The sequence below is a fragment of the Sphaerodactylus townsendi genome, linkage group LG08 (genome assembly GCF_021028975.2).
Source record: "Sphaerodactylus townsendi isolate TG3544 linkage group LG08, MPM_Stown_v2.3, whole genome shotgun sequence".
Lineage (NCBI taxonomy): Eukaryota > Metazoa > Chordata > Lepidosauria > Squamata > Sphaerodactylidae > Sphaerodactylus > Sphaerodactylus townsendi.
The window spans coordinates 33835760-33862904 of NC_059432.1; the positions used below are offsets into that span (position 1 = coordinate 33835760).

Consider the following 27145-nt stretch of genomic DNA (forward strand, 5'->3'; position numbering starts at 1 on the left):
TCTTTAATATCTCCTTATTAAACTGTTTCTTTTCTATATTCACGCCTAATATTTCTGTTTTATCCATATTCACTGTTACCCCTGAATATTTCTTAAAATCTTCCAAAATTATTTTTAACTCTTTCATTGTATCCTCTGGATTAGTTGTTATCAATAATACATAATCTGCAAACATGTTTATTCTAATTTCTTCTTTATTTATTTTATATCCTTTTATTCTTCTGTTATTTCAGATTCTATCAGCTAAAAACTCCATTGCCATTACAAACAGAGAAGGAGACAATGGGCAACCCTGTCTTACCCCTCTTCTAATTTAACTATTCCTGATACACCTTCATTTACTCTTATCTTAGCCTTAGCATTTCTATATACTTCTTTTAATACACCTATAAATCTTTCTCCAAACCCAAAATTATGTAATGTTTGGAAAAGAAACTCATGGCCTACTGTATCAAATGTTTTGTATACGTCTAATTTTATCAGCATATTTTTTATTCTTTCCATGTTCTAACACATTTAATACATTTCTTATTGGATGACATATATCTCTTCCTTTTACAAACCCATATTAGTCTTCTTCTATTATTTTTGGAAGCATATTTCTAATCCTATTCGATAATATTTTTGCAAATATCTTATCATCTTGATTTAATAAACTTATTGGCCTATAAGATTCTACTAAGGTTGCATTTTTTCCTGGCTTCAGAATTGTCACTATCTCCGTCTCTCTCCACATCTCAGGGGCCCTCTGGCCTCCTATTATTGTATTAAACAAATGTTGAAGTTCTGGAACTAAAATTTCCACCATTTCTTTATAATATTCCGCTGTGAACCCATCGGTTCCGGGGGATTTATTATTTTTTAATTCTCTAATAACCTTTAATATTTCCTCTTGTGTTATATTCTCTTCTATAGCTATCCTATCTTCCTAAGAAATTGTTTTATTCATTTTTTCCTCATATTGTATATTTCTTGCATAATCAAATAATTTTTGATAAAACTCCTCAAATTTTTTTCTAATTAATTTATTTCCTGTTATTATCTGATTCCTATCATCCTTTAACTTTCTAACTCTTTGTTTCTCCTTTCTTTTCTTCAAGTAATTTGCTAACCTTTTGACTGAATGTATGTTATTTCTTTGAAACTGTTTTTTTACGTAAATAAATTTCTTTTTCTAGGATTTTATTGGGAAAATAAGAAATGGAATAAAATAAAATCTCACTCACAATCACTCAATTACTGGGGTAAAACACACACATACAAGGTTTCCTAGGATGTAATGTTAAAGGTAAAAGACACATTTTGGATATAGAGAGAGAAGGGATGAGGGCATCAATTATTATATTTACCAGTCTTGCAGTGGACATCCAGGGGACAGAGATCTAATGGCTAGCACTAGGCTTTGGATGACCAGTGCTGATGGAACAATATTATCAAGCACCATGGTGGTGTGTGATAATATTGAACACCTGACTGGGGTCTCAGGCAAACTTTTATAGGGAAAAACATGTCTTGGGGCAAAGGAAATTCTTTAATAAAGGATTTTTCCAGCTGTTCCAGGTGATGTAATGGTCTTGAGTATCAAACCATTGACCTGACGGCTGATCTTGATGGGTTTTTGCCAGGTGTTGGTAATGGTAGGTAATGACCCTTAATGTGTGTTGCAACATAGATGGTCAGAGGAAATATTAACAAATATAGACAAAAGAGAACTAGTTTCGCCCAGGTGTGCTGTTGTTCATATTCAAATGCTGTTTCCTGCATATGGTTGTTTCCAGGCATGAGGTTGGGCGGGGGGGGGGGAGGGGTCCTTTAGGCATTCTTGCCCAAAAGGTCAGACACAGTCCCAAAATGGAGTTTCAGAATTCAAACAGACTCCTCCATTCAGGGTACTGTTCTGCCAGGTCTGACAGGGCAGCATTCTAGGAGAAAGACCATTCTCTCCTCCTCCGCACTACCATATTTCGCCATCCTCGGCAATGCCTTTTTCATCTTTTGGCACTGCTGCCCCCTCCTGACCTTAGGAATGGGCGCCACCAATATGGGATTTTTAAGTTGTCTCTGTTTAGCGATTATGCTGCTTATTGAATTTTAAGAGTTTTTAATTGAAATCTTTCCATGTCTTCTGGAATCTAGTAAACGGTATGTCTTTAATCCTTGTTGACATCTTGTCCAAATAAAAATAGTCTGTAATCCTGTAACTCCAACAGGCAAACTCACACCAGCATGATAGATAGCTTTGATCTCCCGGATGGAGAGCTGGAAAAGCCTATGCAAATTTACCAGTAAGCAAATGGTCAAAACATCAAAGCCTAGGCTCATTCTGCACATGCAGAATAATGCACTTTCAAACTGCTTTCAGTGCTCTTTGAAGCTGTGTGGAATAGCAAAATCCATTTGCAAACAGTTGTGAAAGTGGTTTGAAAATGCATTATTTTGCGTGTGCGGAAGGGGCCCTAGATTGCCTCATGGCAGGGAGGGTAGTTTTCCTGGGAAGTGAGGACAAAAGCTTGGGAAATTCCACCTCTGGACTTGGCCAGAAAACCATCCCTGGGCCATGGGCTTGCGAGATAAAGACAAAGGAATCAAAAGGAACATGTTATGTTAAGAAATCTATGTAAAAGGATCTTTTTATTATTTTTGTTTGAAATAAAGGCTTTGAAACTCAGCAATTTGGAGTGTTTGGTGGGAGAAGAACCCAGTAAGAGATGCTAGATTGGACACCCCTCCCCCTTTTGATCTTGAGACAAATCCTTAGAAGCCAATTCTCAATTTCTGGGCAGTTATCTGATCTCCACATTTTTGCTAGTGATATTTTAGCTGCTGTTGAAATATAGAAAAATAATTCAATATTCATGTTTACAATTTTTTTAATCCCTAAACCCATTAGGTACAATTCCGGAGAGATTTCAAATTTTATATTTAAGATCTCCATTGACATTTTATGTACTTTCATCCAAAACTTCTTTACCTTCGGGAATTCCCACCACATGTGGAAAAATGTGCCAACACTCTTACAGCACTTCCAACATAATTAATTGTTTTCTTATAAATTTTAGCTAGTAGTTGTGGTGTGAGACACCATCTGTGCAATAGTTTTAGAAAGTTTCCCTTAGTTCCTAACTTGCAGAAAATTTACTATAGATTTGAAATGTATCTTCCCAGTCTTATAAAATAATCTTTTTATTTAAGTCCTGGGCCCATTTTATCATTACCTCTTTAACAACTTTCTGTTATTAAACTCAGTAACAGCTTATAGATTCTACTTATTATTTTTTGTTATTATAAGATAACAATATCTCATCTAATTCAGTTGGGTTTTTATTTATTCCCCAGTCTTTATTATCTTGAATATATTGCTGAAATATTTGTTGATAGGTGAACCAGTGATATCGGTCTTCTCCTATCTTGCAGTCCTGAATTGTGATTTTAAATTCTGGGTTTTATTTTTGAGTTTGAAATAAGTAGATGTTACACACATAAGCATGCAATCTTACCTTCTCTGTGTGTCTTGTACAGTTGATCCTTAATCATGTGCTCTAAACCTAAAACAGAGCACAAATTCTCATTCATGAACCTGTTTTGAGTGACTCAGTATGGAATATAAAAATCTATCTCTAAATTGTCTGCTAAACATAAAGCATCTGCCTTCTTAGGATACCTAGACAGTTGTCCAAGTAAAGGCTCAAGATCAAATTTGGAAACTTTTTATTGCTTCATATCCTCCTGCCCCACCTTTCTCCCGTTTTTAATCTGTTCTTGGCCACCACCTTCCAGACAATGCAGTATGACTGAAGGTGGGGCCTCTGCAGATATACCTTAATGTCATCAGAGTTAATCAGCATTCAACTTTATAAGGCCTGGCTGCAGGGGAGAGAAACTGGTGCAGTAGACAAAGAAGGGGTAAGTGTGCATATGTTTGCTTGAGGTTGTTAGATTATTGGCCTTTTGAGGGGGTCTTTTTTGTTCAGAGTTTTGTGCTTGGCTCTTGCTGTGTGTGTTGCTTGATAGGAGAAACTTCTGTTGCTAGAACTGAGTCGCCTGATTCAACCTTCTATTTCCTGACAGTTGGAAGAAAAGCTGCCATTAATCAAAATTTAGTTTGGAAATTGGAAAAAAATGCATTCATTCATTTGATCATGCCCTTGGGGCTAGGTCTGGCACATTCCTAAATAGGCTTTTCTTGAGCCACAATGAAAAGTGGAAATCCAGAAACATTTCTTCTTTAAATGTAGTTCATTCTTTACTAGAATGACTATTGATGAGAGAAAGTCTCAAGAATGAGATGAGGAAAAGCACAATACAGCAATGGAGTTCCTCTCTTCATCCCTCCTTCTGGTCCTGAGATCATTTTGGCAGGAAAGTGCCAGCAGGAGGAGGGGGTGCTCCTAGTCTGTTAGAAAGCTTTGTAAATGTTTTCTGTAGCTGGTCTGTGCATGTGCAGTCCCTGTGTGAGACTGCACAAAAGCCATGAAGATGAACTCATGGTTTCTAAGCCAAGCGAAACTGTTGAGCTTTATTTTTTTACTTTAATACTAAGAGTTTGTCAGATTCTTCAGGAGATTTTAGTGTAATGTTGGAGATTTGGTCCAGAGAGACACCTTTGTGTGATGATACACTGCACATGTTTATGCCACTTATTGTATAATTGTTGATGCATAATTTTGAGACACAGTCCATTAAGGATACACCAGTGGCATAGTGCCAAGGGAGCAAGGGGGGGCGTGATGTACTGGGCGTGCACTGGTGCGGGGGCATGGCAGGGGTGTGGCGGAGGCATTCTGAGGTATGGTGGGGATGTTCTGGGGGTGGGTGGGGGCATGGCAGGGGCATAGGGCACAAGCATGTCCCAGGTGCAGTTCCCCCTTCCTGTGGCTCTGGGATACACATCAAGGTTTGACACTTGTCTTTTCAAAGCTGCAGCCTTTTGAGTTTTTTGTTTGCTTACCATGCCAAAGATTAACAAATTAGTGTCATTTTCCTGATGAGTTTTCAAAGAGTTTCCTCTGGTTTCAGGGATCAAGTTTGTTCTTTGCCAGTGAGTGCTTCATTATCATAGTTCTAAAATGGATCAGAAAGTCAGGGATCAAAAATCCATATAAGTTTTTGCCTATTTGAACATTGTGCCACATGAACATATGCATAGGGATGTGCATTTTTTTAAATTAATAGCAAGCCTTTATTGGCATAGACAACAGTACAACAATAATAAAAAACGGATTAAAAAGCATATACAAAACAGGAAATAAATGTTAGGTCGAAGGAAATCTACTGGCGTTTGGTAATTTCCAGGAGAAAGTCTGCCACTATCATACAGAGAGAAGGATCAGAGTTGTCCAACAAGTAGTGTAATCTAATTAAATTGGGGAGATGGGGTAAATGTAAAGGAGTAAGATTCACATACTTGGATCTGATTTCCTTGAATCTGAGACAGTGTAGTAATTGGTGGGCCCAGAGGAATTCAACTGAGCCATTAGCCGTTACATTAAGGCACAATCTTTTAGCCTTTTCTTGCTTATTAAATCTTCCATGCGACAAGGCAGAAGGCATAACATTAAACCTGGCGAGCATTATGGCTCTCCTTTGAACCGGGTTTATTACGCAATACAGGTAGTGTGCCAAGTGGCCCCGTTCAAATGGGGAGAGAAAAATACAGGGGAGCACGTTTTCTTGGCTGGGCGTGTGATTAGAAGTAGAGAACTCTCTAGTCTCAGGGGTAGGGAACCTGGCTCTCCAGATAAATTCAGGAACTACAATTCCCTTAATCAGTTTCTTACCAGCACATGTGCCATTAATGGCCATGCTGACAGAGGCTGGCCGATGGGAATTGTAGTTCCTGAAACGATCTGGGAGAGAGTCCGCAGGTTCCCTACCCCTGCTCTGTATCCAATAGTTGACCTTTTTTTTTAATTCCCTATAAAGCTTCCTGAATAGGACAAAGGGACAAAGTGAATCCACTGACAGTCCAATAGGAGCCAATTTTTTTCTTCAATTATGGAAAACCAGAAGGGTTGGAATGGAGTGTCCAGAGAGCAGATGGCGTGGACTATCAGGGAATTGCAGTCCCAGAAGAAAATGAATTACAAGCAGCCAGAATCTCATTAGGTCCTCAGCCAAGCTGCTGATTCCAAGGAGTTTTGACCTAACTCCAGACAAAGGCTACGCATAGGAGCAATTTCCTAATTTGGGAGTCCGAAGATTATCTTGTGAAAAAATTTGGATTGAAGAGAATTCAAGGAGTGGTTAATAGCTTGAATCCAAATTGGGAGATCTCAGTGAAAAGCAATCTCGGAGGCTTAACTTTGGCATTGAAAAATCTGAGGGCAGGAGGGATAAAGGAGTGGCCACTACTGTAAAAGAAACATAGTAATGCTGACATACTGTTAGATGTAGCTAGGAGAGCTGGCCTCTCCTCACTTGCTGCTGCCCATGAAAGGTTAAAAGGGAGAAATGAGAGGCCAAGGTATTGTTATAGCACTTCTTAACCTGTTCAATTTCGGGGTGCTTTTCATTGCCCATGAGAACTTCTTAAAGCTCCTAGAGAAGACCAATACCTTGGTTTTTTCATAATTAATTGTCAGTCTGTTGGATTCACAGTAATCCACACAGTGCTTCATTAAGCCGCCTGAGACCAACTCTGGATCAAGAGAGAAGGATATTACGCAGTGTCATCTGCATAGAGCAGAATTGATACATGGGATATACCTCCAGCCTTTTGGGGCATGGCTGTTCACTGCTAGAGAGAGCAGAGGGGAGGTCACTTAAGAAAAAAGATTGAAAAAGAAGTGAGGGGCCAGGACGCAGCCCCCTTGTTTTGACCCCTTTGGAAATTGGAATACTGTCTGTCAAAAGGCCTTCGTGGGAACACTTGATCCGGCAACTGGTATTTGTGTGCAGTTGCCCAATTAGGAACAAGAGTCTGGCATCAATGTTGAGGGCAGCCAGTTTTGCCCAGAGAAGTTCTCTCGGCACAGAATCAAAGGCAGCCTTTAAATCAATAAAGGCAGCATAGAGTTTGTTATCTGCATTGATTGAGTATTTATCGGCTAGGTGTAATAGCACCAAGGCGTGGTCCAGAGGAGATTTCCTCTTGCGAAAGCCTATTTGTTCAGCCCCCACTGCACCAGAGTGGGAAAGTCACAGCTGAAGTTTCTTCAGTAGCAATTTAGCATAAGCCTTCCCTATCACTGAGAGGAGGCTGATGGGGGGATGTGCATTTGAATATATATGGTCCAATTCACTTGGAATATAGGGGTTGTATAACGGAAAGGTTCCAGCAGCTCCACGGCAGTTTTGGTTCAGTTTGCCTGAAAAAAGCCCTCCAGCCCTCTGGAAAGATTCCCCATAGGAGTTTATGGATCCAAATAATATCTCAATTCTCAGGGGAAAAGACAGATGCCAAGCTGGTATCTGAAACCAGATGGCCACAAATGCCAATGTCTGTCAGCTTCCTGAGATCCAGATCCGAAAACAAATCATTTTTTCAAGGTACACATCAATACATATGCATGCATTATCTGTTTAAAAAACATAATGCCATTATTCAAAATCAACAGCAGCAACTGAGAGGCTTCTCCATTGTGCATACAGAAATCAGAACTCGTGAGAGCATAAGGACTTCCTCATTGACTGCATTAATGTTTCTGAATGGGGAAGTTCATGGTTAGTTATAGCCCTCATAATTATGCAGAAACGTGTATGGAATTATGATTAGAGAGGATTGAATATATATAGGTTATTGTCAGTATTAATTAAAATATTTGTGTGCATTTGTCATTGTTTTCTTTCCCACCTAACCTCCCCTTTTAACAGGAATAAGATGTGGTGGTTTGTTGTAGTAGTATGGCTAACACAAGCCATTGCAAGCTCAGAAGAGGCTGGCAATCGAAACACAGATGAAAATCCAGAAGTTCATATGAATTCTGTAAGTTAAGTGATCTAAAATTAGTTTATCATAGTGGAATTCAAGAGACTTTGAACAGGGCACCCGTGTCTGCAGCCTGAAGGACAGGGTCTGGTGCTATGTCTTTCAGGGTCTTCCTTTGGCTGTCAGGACAGCCTCAGGTGCCTTAGTGAAGCAAAGGGAGGGGTGTTGTCTTCACCTAGCTCTATCTTCCCTGCCAGTGTCTGGCCCTTCCTTGCACTTCTCAGAAAAGACCTTGCTCTTCCCCTTTCGCTGCCGCCAAGTCCACCCTTAAAAAGATTCCTGGAGAAGGAACATCCCCGTGCTCATTCAACTGCATTTGCTGCATGATCAACACCTTCTGATTGGCAGGACCTAGGGACAGTGGGGACACCATTGCAGGTCCCTCCCCCACGCCCCTCTCCAGAGAACTTTCAGGGGCCAGTACTGGCCAGGTCCTTGGAAGCTGCAAAGGGGCACAGCATCACAAACCTCTTTGAAGGGGCTGCACTGTGCCCGGCCCCTCCTCCTGTACCCTCCCTCTCAAGATTGCACTACCATACATTCTTATCTGAACAATTTCAAGAGTTTGCTTTTTCCTCTTTTCAGAGTGAGGTGATTCGCTACGCAGGGTACCCCAGTGAGAACTATGAAGTCTTGACAGAGGATGGTTATTATTTGACAATATGCAGAATTCCACATGGAAGAAAAAATCAAACCAGAGGTACTTGATCATTTTAAAAATTCATACAAAGCATGCTCCCATCAAATAGGATAAAAGTTTTCAAAATGTGAATGCTACTGAGATCCTCTCTTTTTCCCAAACATGTGAGTAGGCAGGCATTATCCTCGATTGCTTTGACTTCCCTACCTGTGGGAAAGCTGAATGAGGAATGTTCATTTTTTCTTTAGTGTATCAGTTGAACTTAAAAAGGACCTTCCCTCTTTAGCTTAAGGTCATAGTCGATACTTTTGAAAATTATATCTGTCTTGGACAGCCAAGCTGAATGTTTGCCTTCTATTGTTCACCACTGGTGCATGGAGCTTTCCAGTGAAACACACTAGTTGTACCAGGCAGAACCAAGCCCAATACAGGGTTAACATGGGATTTCCTGACTAATGAGGCCACGACTCTGTCCACCTCATAAGCAGATGCCTCCATTTCGCAAAGCCTTCTACCACAGCCAGCAACAATGCAACCACTTCTCCTTTTATCATTTAGCTGCTGTCTTTGTCCTTGCCGCCTTCATGCAGCTGGCTCATTACTCAGCTTATCTGAGGCAACTAATGGCTCTCCCAGCTGCTCGGCATTAGGCTCTGTTGCTGTCTCTGCCTTGGCTGGCAGGGAAGGGCTTGGAACTGGCTCTGTTGCCTGCAGCTCTTGGTCCACAGTGCCTTCAGGTTCCCCATCAGATTTCTCATCTTCCAGGGACTGGGACTTGACAAATTCTAGTTGGCAAACCACTTGGAATTCATAAAAGGCACTACATTCCACAGAGGAGATGTGAACCTCCAACCAAGCAAAAACAAAGGGAAGGGGGGAAAGGAGAGAAAGAGAAACAGTCCCCAGGAGCATGCAAAAGCTACCACCTGTTCTTCCTGGGACTTTGATATAAAAATATTACATATTTTACATTACATATTTTTTATATCTGGAATTTATATCTTTTTTATAAATAGGATTTTGGGACTAATTTTTCAGTTTCCTGAAAAATTTCCAGATACATTTGGAATGCTAAATACTAATGAGGTATTTTTCAGGTATATTTTTGGTTCAAGTGTATCCAAATACACATCCTTCCTCCACAACCTCCTCTGTCAAAGAGGTCAGAACTAAACCCTCCTAAAGAGGAGTTAACCAATCCAGAAATACTGAGAGTAGAGAGACAGGGGTCAGACTAGGAAGATATTCTGGGAAGGCTGAGTAACTTCCCCATTCCTCCATGAGCAGAAATGAAGGCTTGAACTCCAAGTTTCCTAATTATATTTATTGGATGTCTCACATGGTTTAGTTGCATTATTTTGCACTGCATAATCTGCCTTTGAGTTTCAATGAAAAAGACAGCCTATTGACACTTCATTGCTAGTATGGGCTGGGTAAGTAAGTAAGTACTACTTACAAACAATTTAAAAATAATTATAGATTAATTAATATAATATAACATTTGTTGTGAGTATGTGCATGTAAGCATAAGAATTAATTAGGTTTAAATCTAAATTACTATAAGATTAAATTAGTAGTGGTAAACTATATATTAAATATATGATTATATATTGTAATATAAGTATCTATTGTGTTTATTAATAAAAAGCAATATTTAGTTATAATAATATTATAATCGGTGGGGTGCTGTGTTGTTTCCGGGCTATATGGCCGTGTTCTAGCAGCGTGTTCTCTCCTGACGTTTCACCTGCATCTGTGGCTGGCATCTTCAGAGGATCTGATAGTAGGAAAGGAAAGCAAGTGGAGTATATATATCTGTGAGTAAAGGTCAATAGGTGAGGGCATATGAATAGGAGTGGCCTGGCAAGTGAGTAACAATGAAGTGTAGCATGTGAGTAACAATGGAAATAGCAAGGTCAATAGGTGAGGCATCTGAATAGAAGTAGCCTGGCAATAAGCCACAGCAACGCGTGGCCGGGCCCCGCTAGTCTATTGATAAATATAATACTTAATTTCATTGCTCCAGTCATTGTATTTATCTTTGCAAAAACAAACAATTTTTTTATCACAGTGTGATGTGTAATCTAAGTTTTTTTAAAAAAAAAATTCATCCCAGTGGCAAAAAAAAAAGAGATTTCTGAGATCATCCCAGTGTTTTCATGTTTAAACAAAGAACATATAAGTTGTAAAATTCCATACTGGTATGTCTGCCATCCCTTTCTATTGATCTGACATAATTTCTTGTGAGGGATCTTTGGGGGGGCAGAAAGAGTAACTGTTTGCTGCCACATTAAACCAGAATTGTTGTAGCATAAATGCTGTTTGACTTCTAAAGAACTTTCAAGTTTTGAGGAAATTGGGATGAGGAGAGAGATTCTACCAGCCCTGAACAAACTTCCCCTAATCATTGTAACTGCACTTTTGTCATTCAGAGTGGAGGATTTGGGGAAGGTGGCAGAGGATTTTCTCAATGAAATGAAACCAAAATTCCAGCAGATGGAGACAAATTCTAAAAGCCCCTGAACAAGGTGCCTCAAACTATCTATTTTTCCAGCCATAGGGCTTGCAAAGAACAAAAGGGTTCAGTTCCTACAAAGGAGAGAGAGGAAGAAAATAGCAGTTGTCTGTGGTTTGTATCCAAAGGTGTTTGGCAGGAAGTGCTCTGTGTTCATCCTTGCAAGGATTCAGTTGGAAAGGAGAAAAACCATTACTTGGGAAACAAGCAGAATCAAAGAAACAGAAGGACAGGCTCTTGCTGGTCAGCAGCACCAGATGAAAACTGATACAGATTGTTTGGAAAACAAGTTTCAATATATCTTTTGTGATATGGGAAAATCACAGTAATGGCCTGAACCAGTGGTTTCAATGTATATCTTCAGTTATCACAGCTGCTCCAGCGTGTGATAATTTTTCATTAGCAGGCGTGCTGTAGAAAAATTTAGGTGTCTGGGGGACAGCAATCGGGCTGCCCAGAACACAGATCAGACCCCCATGCTGCGCCTTATGCTTTGTTTACCTTGAACCAATTTTGTTAATAAAATGGCTGTAGCCAACTTTTTACCACACAAGAAAGTATGTTGTACTCACATTTATTTATGGAAAAGCTAAGAGGGTTTTTTAGCTACTTCCCACAAGCAGCAAAATATATTGTATCTTTCCAGCTATGGTGACTTGAAATCTGTGCAGCCTTTCTGATTCTCATATCATGTCTATTTAGCGTCGAAGATATCTCACCCTTTTTTAATAAAGGAAAAACAACACATTCACATAATGGCAGTCAGCCTGGGCACATGCCTTTCAGTCATGTGAGGAGACCCGGATGCCCCTATGTGACACACTGGCATGCCCCCCCTGCAGTGGCACCCCACCCTGCAATGGCACTCCCAGAGCAGGAGATGAGCTGGCCTCCATGGATGTGCTTTTAAAAGCATGCAGGCTGGGGGTGAGACTTGAGGGTGGGGCTAGGGTGGGCCCTGCCCTCAGGCTCCTTGTAGCCCAGCTTCCGCCCTCCCCAGAGCCTGGGGAGAGCAGGAGCCAAGCTGGCCTCAAGACGTGCTTTTAAAAGCACAGAGGCCAGGAGTAGGGTTTTGGGGCATGAGTCTGCCCCCTGAGAGGGTGGGGCTTGGGGGGTTGTCCCACCCCAAGTCCTGCCCCCAGGCCTCAGTGCTTTTAAAAGCATGTCCCTGGAGGCTGGCTTGGCTCTGGGGAGGGCAGAAGCAGGGCTGTAGAGAGCCAATGGATGAGGCCAATGGGGGACCCACCCCACGCCCCACCCCCAGGCAGGGAGCACCCAGAGAAGAAGTTGTCTCTGGGCACCAATTTTCCCCCATATGCCTCTCTCGGCAGGCAATACTGAGTTTATTAGTGCACAATGATGACAGATATGGCAAGCAGCCATTATGCTAGATGACAAATCATCTATAGGATAGTTCACCAAATGGCGAACAGCCAGATATTCAAATTGAAGTGGCAGAAAATGGCAGGTGGCAAGCAGCCAAGAAACGAAAGTGAGAGCTTCAAAAATGGGGAGGAGAAAAAGACACTCTGCATAGCGAGCAGGAAACATTTTGCAACTGTTTCAGGGAAAAATGCTAGTTTAACATTTTCAAGATAAACTGTTTGGGGCTAAAATAAAACATGTAGAATTCCTACAGGAAACATTTTATATTCCAGCCTCAAGACATTTTGTTTGTGTTGTGCAGAAAGGGCCACAGATGAGGTCCATCAACAGTGTCTTTGGTATGATGCAATATTAAATTTTGTCTTTTTTTTTTACTCTTTGCAAAAATTAGATCCAAAGCCTGTCGTACTTCTCCAACATGGAATATTTACAGAAGCTGGCTGTTGGGTTGCAGATATGGCCAACAACAGCCTTGGTTTCATTTTAGCAGATGCTGGCTATGATGTCTGGCTGGGAAACAACAGAGGAACGAGCTGGTGTCAGAGACATCAGAATTTTTCCATAAAGCAAAAGGAGTTTTGGGATTTCAGGTGATATGGCACAAAAGGAATACCAATTGATAATATTCTGTTATACTTTTAATGCTACTGAAGAAGAATAGCTTTATTTGCACGAAGAAATGTTTTACTCAGTATTAATTTTATTCAATGTCCTGGATACTTTTTTGCTATCAAGGGGCAACTGTCTTATAATGACTGTATAGGGTTTTACAGGCAAAAGGTGTACAGAGATGGTTTGGCACTGCCTGTTTCTGTTTAGCATTCCTAATTTCCTTGGTGGGCTCCTATCCAAGTCTTAACCAGGGCCCAACCTGCTTAGCTTCTGGGGTTTGACAAGATTAGGCTAATCTAGAGTATCGAGGTTATGGCGCAGAGATTTATAGATCCCTCTTTATCATATTAAGGGAAAAGAGCATGAGCACTCTATCAAAATTCTCAGAATCAGAAATAAAATGAACAATCTAATTTGATTCTAGTTGTCTGTTTTTTAATTATCTTTTCCCTTCTAATGGTTATCATTTAAGATGCCAAAAACAATATTTAAAAGTAAGGCATCCATATGCTTTATAGAGAAATACACCAACCTGAATTGATAGAGCCAGCATGTTTGAACTCAAAACAGAACACTTTGGTAACTAACAAGAGTGGGATTCATGAATGTTCTAACAACATTTTAAAAGTCAGACATTGGTGTTTTTTTTTAATTTTCAGTTTCCATGAAATTGCCATATTTGATATTCCTGCAACAATAAACTTTATTCTGCAGAAGACTGGGCAAAAACAACTATATTACATTGGCCACTCTCAAGGCACTACTCTTGGTAAGCTAAATTAGAATGACTCTCTAGCCTATACTGTGTTCTGATGGGCTATTGAAAGGTTCTCAGCTCCTTTACATTCTGGTGATGCATATGCTTGTGTCCCTCACAAACCAACCATTGTTGGGTCCTTGGATACAATCCTGTCTCTGAGTTCAACCACGTAAACTGTTGTTCATAAACCCCCTTCATACTCATTGTTTGATTCATTTCTGCTTCATACAGGTCTTTTTCAGGGAGAAAAGCATGAACATGGTTTGTTGTGGTGGTGGAAAGTGTTGTCAAGTTACAGCTCACTTATAGGGACCCCATAAGGTTTTGAAGGCAAGAGACATTCAGCAATTATTTGCCTTTGCTTCCTACCATGTTGACTGAGAGAGTTCTAAGAGAGCTACAACAAACCCAAGGTCACCCAGCAGGCTTCAAATAGTGGAGTGGGGGAATCAGATCTGGTTCTCCAGATTAGAGTCTGATACTCTTAACCACTACTCTACACTGGCTCTCAAGTGGTGATTGTATATAAGAGAAAAGGAAAGTCGGAATATCAGTAGCCCTGTACTGGATCCCAGATCTGTGGATCTGGATCTACTGTACTGACTCAACACAACACTCCAAGATTTTTCATAGAAAGGTACATTTTAGAACTTTCCAGAAGCAAAAATCACAGAACTCTCTGTCAATACCTGTCAGGGGGATGCTATCTAGGGGATTGAGATACATTTCTGGAACAATACAACTGCTTAAAATAACAAATTGCTGTAGCTAGAAAGATATATGTAACCAGCCTGTTATATGTATCCACTGCCATTTGTGCATTCTTTCCTTGATCTTTACTTTATGGCTTCACATGCTTTGTAGACAACCAGGCTTCCCCTGGTACTCCTATCCCATGGGAACTGTGTTATATCTGTTATCTCGTATAGCATAAAGCCAGATGGCTCTGTCTTGCTATTTGCCACTGACCCTGGGGCGCCTTAGCTTCAAAGTCTGTTTTTCACAAACTCTTGGGAAAATGGGAAGGGGGTACTCTACAGGAAATAAAGAGGACTGTGAATGCCAGCTTCATCAGAACTGGCTTTGCCAAGTCTGGTGCTTTGATGCCTATTCAATAAACGCTACTGATCAATACTTCAGAGTCCGTTTATTGGCTTAAGGTTGCAAGACCTAGCAATATCACATACCCAGGATCAGGGCAGAGTTTGTAATGGGCATAAGAGTAAATGAATGAGTATAGCCCAGTACTTTCAGTCATTCCAGCAACAGAGCCCAGGGATTATTGCAGATAAAGAGTGAATGGTATTTTTGGAAAAAGGTTCAGGGTTTGGAAGGTATAAGGGTGGAACTAGTAGATTCAAGGACAAAACCCGTAAAATTATTTTTATTAACTTTTTTTTAAAAAAAACACAGCTTAATGTGGTGTTGAGGAGGAATTCCTTTGTTCCTTAGATTTCTGCAACAGCCTGAAAGCTAAGAAACCATGATCAGTTTCTATGGTATTTTCTGCACAGACTATATATCCTGGGATGGGGAGATGAAATATTCCATTCTGTCCATGACTTTCACATGGCTTCCAGCCCTAAATCGAGCCTGCCCCATGAGATTTATGTTATCCTGGGATTTTCAAAAATCACCAAATTGGCAATTCTTTTGAAAAACCCCATGCCCATCCCACTCCCATGCAAACACCTCCCTGCCTTCTCTCCCTGCCCTTGTGCCCGCCTCACTGGTCTCCCCCTACAACCAATCAGAACGTGGGAGAAATGGGAATGTTTGCTCATGCACGGAACATGCAAACAAATTGGGCTCGTGCATAATTAACTTGAGTTCTTTCTCCCAGTCTTAACACGATAATGGGCAGCCATGTGAAGGGAGAAACAGAGATAAGAGTAACCCAGTATGTATGATCTCAGTTGCACCCGGGGTAATTGTGGCATGTAGAAAATGCCTATAATTCCACAGGATCTGAGTACCTCTTCAGTCAGCACTGCATTAATCATTAAGCAAAATACACACATGTTTAAGGCCTCAAGTAATAAAGTAGTATAAGTAAAGTTATAAGTAAGTATAAGTAAAGTTATAAGTAAGTAATAAGTAAGTTAAGTTATAAGTAAGTAATAAGTAAGTAATAAAGTAGTATAAGTAAAGTTATAAGTAAGCAAGACTAAACATTATTTTGCATCTTTGATTTGTGTAAGTTAAAATGCTACTTATGTCAAGGCAAGAAACTAATGGAATAATAGGTGCTTTGTTTGATACAAATAATATTTATTAATTCAAATAATACATAGTACAGTTTACAATTGTTTTTATTTTGAATTACATATACAGTATATGGGGGTACCATAATATTTTCAGTACTTTGAGCCTCTAAAGGTTTTAATCCAGCCCTGCCTTCAATGGACTGTTGAGTAGATTTTTCCTGACATTCTTGTGAGAAGTTTTGAACTCCTACTTTCTTTTTTTCAGGTTTTATAGCATTTTCAACTTTTCCACAACTGTCTCAAAAAATCAGAACATTCTTTGCCTTGGCACCGTTGATTTCTATGAAACATACCACAGCCTTTTATGCAAGAAAGTTACTCTACCTTCCTGAAAACGTCCTCAAGGTATTGGCTGATCAATCTGTTTTGAAAAAAAAAAAACAGAAATCTGAATGGGAAGCTGAAATACGGGAAACTTCTTGCATGCCCTGGCACCTCCTTCTCTGTTGCCCTTTTACTCAACAATCTCCTTTACATAACCGAAGGGGGTGGGTTGATTGAGAAAAATGTACCTGCCTCTGCCAAAGTGGGTTTTCCAAACCACCCCAAACTACTTAGTCAGGGAGAGAGAGAGAGAGAGAGAGAGAGAGAGAGAGAGAGAGAGAGAGAGAGAGAGAGAGATGATGTTGTGAAAAGAGTCTGAAGAAATCCATGTTGAAACTAAAATTTCCCACTCCCAGGACAGATTTCCATATATTTTTCAGGCACAGGAGGTGTGTGTATGTGTGTGTGTGGTGTGGAGACCCCCTCGTGGGGATTCACATGCTCTCCCAAGCAAAGAACTGAATCGACAACGCAGAGGGGAAGGCAGGGGAGATCGTTGCTGAGCCTTAAAACTGAAAGAAAAGAGAGGCCAGGCGCACTGTGGCAGGGAGGCGAGGGGGGGCCTTGGACGGTGCCCATTGGAGCTGTCTCTGAGCCCCAGTACCAAGGGGGTATATGGGGGTGGTGGGGCACCAGGAGCAAGCTTTGTCTCCGGGTGCCATTTCCACACCATACGCCTCTGCTCAGCTCACAGAGTTATTTCCAAAAGTTCTTTCACTGCTAGCACAACCCTTCTAACTTCCTATTTAAATGGTTCTATTTCATAAAGCTTGTTTTCTAGGAGTGCATACCAAATAGCTGCAAATGATACAGAAATGCTACAGATGCTTTGGGAATGGTACTTCCTCTATTGTCATCCAAAGTTTAGTTTAACTTAGTTTAGTTTAACTTAGCCAGTTTAAATTAGCCAGTTTAAATTAGCCAGAACTACCTCTAATTAAGATTCAGCTTTAGGTGAATTTTCGTCGTGATTCATGACTCAAAAACAATCAAATTCGAGCTGATGGACAGCAGTCTTCTGAAAGCTGCTTCTAACTAATTCTCTTGAAATAAATAGGAACTGTACCAGAGCATTCTCATGTCTCAAATCATTTCTGGAAATAACTCCTCCAAAGTAGACTCCACCCACTAACATTATAAAGTATTGTTTGCAAAGCTAATAGCTTCAATACTTCCAGGTGGGCATAGATTACTCTACAGAAGTCAGAGACAGTCCTGAAAAGAATGGTTTTTTCCCCCCAATTTAGTTAGTAATACCTTTTTGTTTCCACAGAAACTGTTCATCAGCAATGATTTCTTTTTCTCACGCAAGCCTGTGAGAGACGCTGTTTTCAAGTTATGCAATACAGCTATAATGAAGAAAATCTGTCTGGATTGGTTATCAGGTGGAGTCAATGAAGCAAATATAAATATGGTATGGAGATGTTTGCAGAAAAGACAGCAATTACTTAGTGGTTTGATTCAAATGAAACTACTACTAGGATGGGGGTGATTTCCATGAGATCTGATTCTAAGGTGGAAAGTTAACTTTCACGTGTTTCAAAAGGCTCAGAAAGTGCTCCTTAGAAAGTTCTCCTTTCTTCAATGCTACTAATTTTATGTTCTCTTTTTCTTTTTTTGTGTAATCTCAGAGTAGATATAATGTCATGGTGCCACATAACTCCACAGTACTTTTATTATAAACAAAATGAGGAAGGAAGACATTCCTTTTGTCCATGGGTGCAGACAATGCTTATTATCTTGCCATGCTAAATAGACAGTTTCATTGCCTGGCAGAAATAGACAAATCCCAACACTAGATTTGAATACTGTGATGCATATGGCATCATGTTGCCACACACCCTCTGACACCGCTAGTCACAATTGGATTGGAGGGATGAGGGAAGCAAGTATTTGTTAAAGCAGCAAATACTCTGGTGTAGACCACCTTGTAGAATGCAATGCAGAAACAACTGACAGACACACAGTCAACGGTGCAAAAGATCTATTTATTGCTACAACTTCCAAAGTGCTTTGCCAGACAACAGGTGTTTTCAGGCACACTCCTCTGCGTTCTATGTGCCAACTATATACAAACAGGTACCAATCAGGTGCACGGGTCTTATAAGTGATACACACATTACTACCATTGCACACGAAACTGATTTTGCACTCAGGAGCAGCAGTGGCGTAGGAGGTTAAGAGCTCGTGTATCTAATCTGGAGGAACCAGGTTTGATTCCCAGCTCTGCCGCCTGAGCTGTGGAGGCTTATCTGGGGAATTCAGATTAGCCTGTACACTCCCACACATGCCAGCTGGGTGACCTTGGGCTAGTCACGGCTTCTCGGAGCTCTCTCAGCCCCACCTACCTCACAGGGTGTTTGTTGTGAGGGGGGAAGGGCAAGGAGATTGTCAGCCCCTTTGAGTCTCCTGCAGGAGAGAAAGGGGGGGGATATAAATCCAAACTCTTCTTCTTCTTCTTCTTGTCTAGGGGTGGACACATCTGTCATGTAGATTTTGCCCATCTACACATGTCATTTTGACAGTCTCTGACAGTATTTTGACTCCCTAAGAAGTGCAGGGGTTGAAAAAACAAAAGTAGCATTTTGAATAGAAGCCAAAAGCTTAGTGGGAGCCAATGCTACAGTGTTACACTGGTTTCATATGCTCATCACAACAGAACTCTGTTAGAATCCTGGCCAGCACACTTAGTATGTGTTAAGAGTGGCTGGACCACTAATTTATTGAAAGACAATAAGTTTTCCCTTCCCAGCCCAAGAATTATATGAGCTGAAAGGAAAGCAGCTCCACCTCCTCTGGAAGCAGGACCTGGGACACACCTTGTCCAAATTTAACTGGGGCCAAGATCTTGCAAAGGATTATATCCACTGGGACTATGACATGACTCAGGAGGGGGAGGACCATGGGCCACAAGCCTGACACTGTGTTTCCCTGGGGCTATCTTGTTAATGAACCCACTTCTTTTTCTGTTTCTGCAGGATAAAAGCAGATCCCAATGGACACCATAGTGGATTTTCTTTGCTGTTATTACTGCTCCTAAAGATACAAATTGTATAGAAACTGCATGAAATAGTGAAATGAACCAGGAATAGAAGTAACAAAAATGGGTAGAAGAGGAAGTCATGAATGCCTTAATGATCTGCTTATCATTTGCAGGCAGTGCTAGTCTCTGACAAGAAACAAGCAGGATGTGAATAATTCTTTTAAAAAACATAAACAGCAATTCTTCATTGGCCATTGCTGCACTGTTTCTCCTCAAAGATTTTGTCCTGGAATCTGAATCTGTCATCTTGCCCAAGTGAAATATCTGCTTTAAACATATAATTCCTTACAGAGATTTACAAAAAAAAATAAAATTGAAATGGTACTGTGACAGACTGCTGATTAAGGGTTAATTTTAAAGTGCAGTTCTGCCAGAGAAAAGGAATTTAAGGTGTTAACTCAAAGCTCCACCTGATTGCCAGGCTGGTATTGCAGCTGTTTAAAAGACCAGAGAGTGGGTGTTCATGAGGGAGAAGTTAAAAAAAAAGAAGGGGAAAGGAGAGAAAGGGAGAGAAGGAAAAAGCTTTGGTTCTCAAGAAGTTGGATAGCTGGGTTTTGGTGAAGGACCAGGAAGGCCAGGCTGAATGTGAAACCTGTGCCAAGGGCCTAAGGAAACATCATCACAACGGCAATATGTAAATTACATGGAGGATTTGTTTGTAGGCCTCTGAGGAGAAAGCACCAAAATATGGGACAGTGAAGTCTCTGGGGGTGTGGATTATTTAGTTAAGAGAGTCAGAAGTGGGTTTCCATGTGGAATACCCCAGAACCTGCTCTGAGAAGCCCAGTGTGCTTCTTTTTTGGCGAAAGGAATTGGATATTTAAGTATCTGTCATGTTCTGTGAAGAAAAGGGTTCCCCCGTGTAAAAAGTTAAGCAGGATTGTTTAAACTGAGCCAGAAAACTGTTGGGAAATTATAATAGAATATCTGAAACAACTAAAGTGTTTAGTAAAATATTCCTGCCAGAGAAAAAGTTTAATTATTTCTGTAACTTATTTTCTTGTAATTCTATAAATAGACGTTTCATCTTTGTTTGCCTGTTAATAAGCCTCAAGATTCATTTAAGAGGTAAAGAGTCAGTTTTGGAGGGAAAAGAAAAAAAATCCTCTCTCACAGAGCTACAACTATACCCAACTGGTGGCAGTTAGAATAAGGCTGATAGGAACACCTGAGGAACCTTAGGCGTGTGTCTGCTCAGTCTGCACTAGTTACCGTTACAGTTACACGATTCTCAAATACTAGTATTTCAGATATGCAATTACACTGAATTATTCTGAGGTACTTAATTTTTTCCTCCCATTTCTAAAGTTGCTTTTTAGTTGCCATTGATTTTCCTTTTCTTCTTTGTAGAGCCGTGCAGATGTGTATCTCTCTCACATTCCAGATGGGGGATCAGTCAAAACCATTCTTCACTGGAGACAGGTAGATCTTTGAATATTTATGCCTAGCACTGGTATTCTACAGTGCTACAACATAATGACTCAGTTCAGACATAACGTGAACTTGTAGTTTAATTTCACTATGTTAGTTTGCCCTGATCTGGATGGCCCAATTTTGTCAGACCACAGAAACCAAACAGGGTTGCCCTGTTTAGTACTTGGATGGAAGACTGCCAAGGAAGTTTGTGGTTTCTATGCAGAGGCAGCCAATGGCAAACAACACCCAAAGTCTCTTGCCTTGAAAACCTACTGAGTCACTGTAAGTCTGCTGCAACTTGTTGCTGATTTTCCTCAACCAGTAACATTTCCATCATATTTGCTGTGACCTGGGGTCTCTGAAGTCAAGCATATAAGAAGGTAAAACCAAAAAGCAAGCGAAGATCATGTCACAATTAGGCAAGGACATGTAGAGGACCTCCAAAGACTTTCGAGTTGCATCTCTATCATTATTTCCCCTTTACCTTTCCTAAAAGCTCCAATAGTCTCTGCATTTTTTTCTTCTTCTTTCCTTTCTTCCCACTAGCAAATCTTCATTCTTCTTCAGATTTCCCTCATTCCTTCCCTCTGACAGCCTTTCCCTAGGAAAACTATAGCTAAGCTGTGCGATGCTGGCCACAAAGCCAGATTTGGTTGCATGGTGGGGAGTCCCACCCACAAGGCAACCTAACCTTTTCTGCTTCTTTCTTCAAACTTTCCCTCCTTCCCTCTTCCTGGCAGTCCCTCCCCAGGAAAATTCTTCCAAAGTTGCATTGTGCCAGAGGCTAGATCAGACCCAGTTATATATGTCCAGTGGTTAGACCAGACCAAGATGCATGTGGCCAGGCCCAATTGTATGGTGGGGAATCACCAAGGACTTGAAGAAAAGAACGCATATTCCACTGTATCCCTTTTCCACACTATTTCCTCATTTCCTTGACATTCCCCGTATCTTCACCTTTCCCTGCTTCCTTTTGTCCTCCCCACTCACCAAGTAATCTCCTTTTATTTGCTCTGCAACTTCTGCTATATTTTTTTATTTATTTCTACCACACCTTTCTCCAAAATGGGGAATAACTCACATCATTCTCTTCTCTTCTGTTTTACCTTCACAACAATCCTATGTGGTAGATTAAGCAAAGAATGTATGATTGGCCCAAGGTGAACTTTCACAGCAGAGTAGGCATGTGAACCTGGGTCTCCCAGATCTTGGTCATAAACTGTACCTACTACACCACACTAGCTTTAATGGGATGGCTGTCAATAACAGCCAGACTTGGGTGAGTTGTGCAAACTGGAACATAAGGAATAACTTGGTTGTTCCTCTTAGGCCTTATTGCATTGGCCCTCAAAGGCCAAACAGCCCTAGAAAGTGCCCTGCCTGCTCTTTCTGCCTTTTTCTGATGGAAGGGAAGGCTTGAAGTCTGGCAGTACTGTAGTGGTTGCTTAGCAACCCCCACAATGGCCACTGACAGGACATTTCTTAAAGTTACAGGCAGGCACTCTAAATTTGGGGTTTAAGCACCTCATGTATTTTTGTTTTTTAGATTACAGATTTTCTGTAAATCTGGGGCTTTTTAGGTTTGTAAGAAGATCTAGCTTGACTAGTCAGGGCTCCATTCTCTGGATTTCACTGTCCACAATTTGGTCACCTGAAGAATTAGTTCTTAAAGGTCACAATTCTGAAAGTGTTATTGCTCTAAGATTATTCATTTCATTCTGAAACATACCACAATTTCTCCCAATTATTCTATATTGAGATATTCATTCAAGTTCAGCTCCCCAGGTTCGTGTATATGGATCAAAAGTCAGTTTTGTTGATGCTTTTTTGTGGCAGTTATATGGGTTCATCTAATCAATATGTTATGAATAAATGGTCCCATTAGACAGTTGAGATGGGGGGAGAGTTGAATTTTAATTGAGGAACTAAGTGATTAGAGACCTTATTTGACGAGGTGGTTAGCAAATTTTACAGTCATCCATCCAATGAATATGCAGACTTGCAGGAGGAGCAGACTTCCCTTCTTTCTTTAATATTTGGGCCAGGATCTAAAAAATCATAATACTAATTCTTCCTATGGACTCTTGTTTTTCAAACAGCAAGCCTAAAGCTATCTGGTACAGATTTTGAAACTAAAGGAACTTTCAGATGAGTTCAGATGAAACTAAAGGAACTTTCATATGAGTTTTTAAAGTCAATATGCAAAAATCTGGAGTTTTCTATCCCCAGAAGCAACTTTTCAGGGGTGTTGGAGGCTGCAGCAGAGCAGAAACATCTACAGCAGTGGTTCTCAACCTGTGGGTTGGGACCCCTTTGGGGGTTGAATGACCCTTTCACAGGGGTCGCCTAAGACTCTCTGCATCAGTGTTCTCCATCTGTAAAACGGATAAATGTTAGGGTTGGGGGTCACCACAGCATGAGGAACTGTATTAAAGGGTTGCGGCATTAGGAAGGTTGAGAACCACTGATGTACAGGATCCAAGCCAAAGCATGGCAAAGTTGCCACAGTTTTAAAAACTATCAAGTGACCTGTAATTCCCACTCTCCTCTTTCCACAGGTTTCAAAATCAGGATTATTCAGATATTTTGACTATGGAAGTGGGAATCAGGCAAAATATAACCAGGTAAGAGAGAACAATATTTTTATGGGAGATGGTGAGCACCTGGCCAGGAGAAATCTGGGGATGAGGACAATGTCTTTGACATTGCTTGCACATGTGACACAACTTCCTACACAAAATTGGAAATGATGTTATTGTAGTGGGACAACATTTCATGATTATTACAATCATGTTATTGCAGTGGGACAATACTACTACTACAGGGCCGAAAATTGTAAAGTATTGCTCTGATTTGATGATGTCACTTTGGGTTTTGTGTCAGAATTGATGCTGCATGTTGGTTCAATTGCAGAGTCCCTCCCATTTCTCCCCTGCTGGCATGTGATACAGTGGTGGGGAACAGGAGGTCAATGGTATATCATAACCTGGCCCCATAAAAGTACAAAAAAGAACGGGGGGAACCAATCAGACTGTCAAAATGAAAATAGGAAAGCAAAGGCGAGTATAAAAAAGTCCAGTGAAATCACCCAGAGCCCGCTAATAAAAATAATAAATATATCACAATAAATACAGTACAGATTGTATTAATCACAACAGCTGCAACAATGCACTCAATTGATACATACAATATAAATACACATGAAAACAGTGAATAAAGAATTAAATATATGATACATTGTTAAATTTATTTATTTATTTATTTATTATTTATTATTATTTATTTATTTATTTATTTATTTATTTATTTATTTATTTATTTATTTATTAAACTTATAGACCGCCCTCCCCCGGAGTCCAATACAAATGTGTTAAAGTCTAGAAAAATTGCAGTTTCCTAAAACATTCTATTTTGAATGGTCCTCCTCAGATTATTTTGATAAAAAGTTGTCATTAAGGTTCAGAGCGCTAAATCACACCACCACAGTGAACTGTAAATTTCCTGGATTTCGTCCTTTTGGACTTCTGATGAATTTGTTCTGTACTCAGTTCACTAGTAGTGTTTGATTCTTCGTTCACTGTTTTCAGGTGTATTTATGGTCACTGTTATAGTAGCTGTGATCAATGGTATTGTTATCTTTATTATATAAATCATTAGAATATTTATTAGTGAGCTCAAGTGGAGATCTATTTATTAGTGGTCTTAAGTTTTTTCCACCCTTATGTACTTTTGTCCCACCTAAAAATACACAGAAATTTCCATCAACATTTATCAATGAGTACCGTATATACTTGTGTATAAGCCGACCCGTGTATAAGCCGAGACACCTAATTTTACTGCCCAAACCTGGGAAAACTTATTGACTCACGTATAAGCCGAGGGTAGGAAGCCAGGAGGCAGAGGGAGCTCCTTATTTGGGCAGTGACATCAGGGGGAGTTACTGCCCAAATAAGGAGCTCCCTCTGCCTGCTAGCTGGCTGGGTTTGACGAAGCCCAACCAGCCGGCAGGCAGAGGGAACTCCTCATTTGGGCAGTGACTCCCCCTGGTCAAACCCAGCCAGCAGGCAGAGGGAACTCCTTATTTGGGCAGTGACTCCCCCAGATGTCACTGCCCAAATAAGGAGCTCCCTCTGCCTCCTGGGGTTCGATGAAGCCCAGCCAGCCAGGGTGCCTTGGGGTTCCCCCTTCACCCTCCGAGGAGGGCAGCAACAAGCGGCACGGAGGTTGTCCTGTCCCTGGCCTCGTTGTGATTTCTAGAAAAAGGTGACTCGCGTATAAGCCGAGGGGGCTTTTCTCAACCGTTAAACAGGGCTGAAAAACTCGACTTATGCGCGAGTATATACGGTAACACTTTGGCTGAAGTCAGCAATCATTCTAAAAGTCATTTGTTTGGACACCCCCCTCATTAAATATGAGAATTAAATGCATGTCCAAATCTTCTACTCTGTTGTCAGTAGAATTTATCTAGAGATGAAAGAGAAATTTGAACGGAGGGGATTATAAACACAAAGTGCCTCACCATATTGCAATTTAGAGGCCAGACCATTCCAAAATTTGCGTATAACTTCATATTAAATTCAATCACTGCCAGTCCTTTACTTCTCTTCCCTGTTATCCTGTTCCTTTTTCTTCTCCGAAACCAGCCAAGTCATGGAGCAAGATAATCGAGGCTGTGGAGAAGTAAAGCAGGGTTACATGTAGTCTTGGGAACCTCCTCCTGCCACCTCTGACCCAAATGTCACCAGCAGATAATATACATCATAATATTTAAATACTTTCATTATGCCAGAAATCTGATTTTTGCTTTAGTACATCGTTTTTGTATATAAACAAATATCTTACTTACTTACTTACTTACTTACTTACTTACTTACTTACTTACTTACTTACTTACTTACTTACTTACTTACTTACTTTTACTTACTTAAATGTTTATATCCTACCTGCCAGTCCAAAAATGGTCAGCAGCAGCTTAACAATCAAAAGCAGAATGTTCTGAACAGAACATAAATAAATGAACCAATAGTACAAAACATAGAATTGTAACCTCTGATAAATACAAACATTAAAAAGAATTGAAACTGAAAGATCTTACTCACTGTTTAAAGAATGCATCTGCCTTGTGAAATGAACTTGTGAAATGTCAAGTAATATTATGTATAATGATCCAGTGGGGGCTCCATAAACCTCACATTCCCTGCTTTTGTTAAGTATTTCAGAAATAATAGTATGATTTAAAATATATTAATACTTACTTTATCATAACATTTTAAATGATACATTCTCTTGTCCTTTTATTTCAGTCCTTTCCTCCTTCATATCATTTAGAAGCCATGACTGTACCAACTGTAATATGGTCTGCTGAAAAGGATACTATGGCAAATCCCAAAGATACGTCTCTGTTACTTCCTCAGATTAATAACCTCATTTACTACCACAGTTTTCCAGACTGGTGCCACTGGGATTTTGTTTTAGGTCTTGATGCCCCCCAACGCCTATACCATAAACTCATTGAATTTATGAAAAAATCACTGTAAATAAATATTTTACATTTTGAGTTTAAAGGTATCTTTTTTATTTGTGTCAGGATAACCCAGTGGCCAAGAATGGTGTAAGAAGGATTCTAACTTATCAAATGCTACTTCAACACTATGTTGCATACTGGTGTAAATGGTATTTTCTGGCTTTGTTTAATATGTCATATTTAATCCTTGTACCCTGTTTCACATTTCTGAAATCCTAGTCTATTGCATTATTTATTATTTGTTTCCTCATCTTATTAATAAAAGGGACTTTCATATGTAATCTGACTTGAGAATTAGTGATATAGACTGTGTATAACATAAATAAAATAAACTTCTATAAATATACAGCACCTAGGGTACAAAAAGCGAGTAATTATGAAATAAAAGCATATCTGGAATATTCCATTTTGGGTTTTATTTCTTTTTCATTTTTATGTTTGTTTGTCCAATAAGGAGTATGTACACAACACACACCTTTCACAGGGAAAAGGGAGTATGAACATAACTTATTTTTTATCCACTGGCTTCTTCAATTAGCTGAAGAAGATATATGTAATTATGTAAATAACCTGAAATGATTTTAATGGCAAGGCAGAAATAATTCAAATACTAACACCACAAGTGGGAGAGGGGTGTGTGTCAGGGAAAGTAGTCCAGAAGTCAACTAATCATTATACAGCCAAGACAACAGTGCTGCCCAAAGGCACAGCAACCAGCCACCAGAGATTGG

At 40.1% G+C, this 27145-nt stretch overlaps 1 protein-coding gene across 1 annotated transcript; it reads left to right on the forward strand.

The window, feature by feature from the left end:
• The first annotated feature begins 3790 nt into the window (after positions 1 to 3790).
• LOC125437921 (lysosomal acid lipase/cholesteryl ester hydrolase-like) lies at positions 3791 to 26805 on the forward strand. Its single transcript, XM_048505999.1, has 10 exons — positions 3791 to 3903; positions 7813 to 7924; positions 8513 to 8627; positions 12860 to 13058; positions 13740 to 13849; positions 16313 to 16452; positions 17705 to 17845; positions 20825 to 20896; positions 23449 to 23514; positions 26194 to 26805. Exons 2-10 carry the CDS (start codon positions 7820 to 7822, stop codon positions 26425 to 26427), a joined length of 1182 nt encoding a protein of 393 aa, XP_048361956.1. The 5' UTR covers positions 3791 to 3903; positions 7813 to 7819; the 3' UTR covers positions 26428 to 26805.
• The last annotated feature ends 340 nt before the right edge of the window (positions 26806 to 27145 follow it).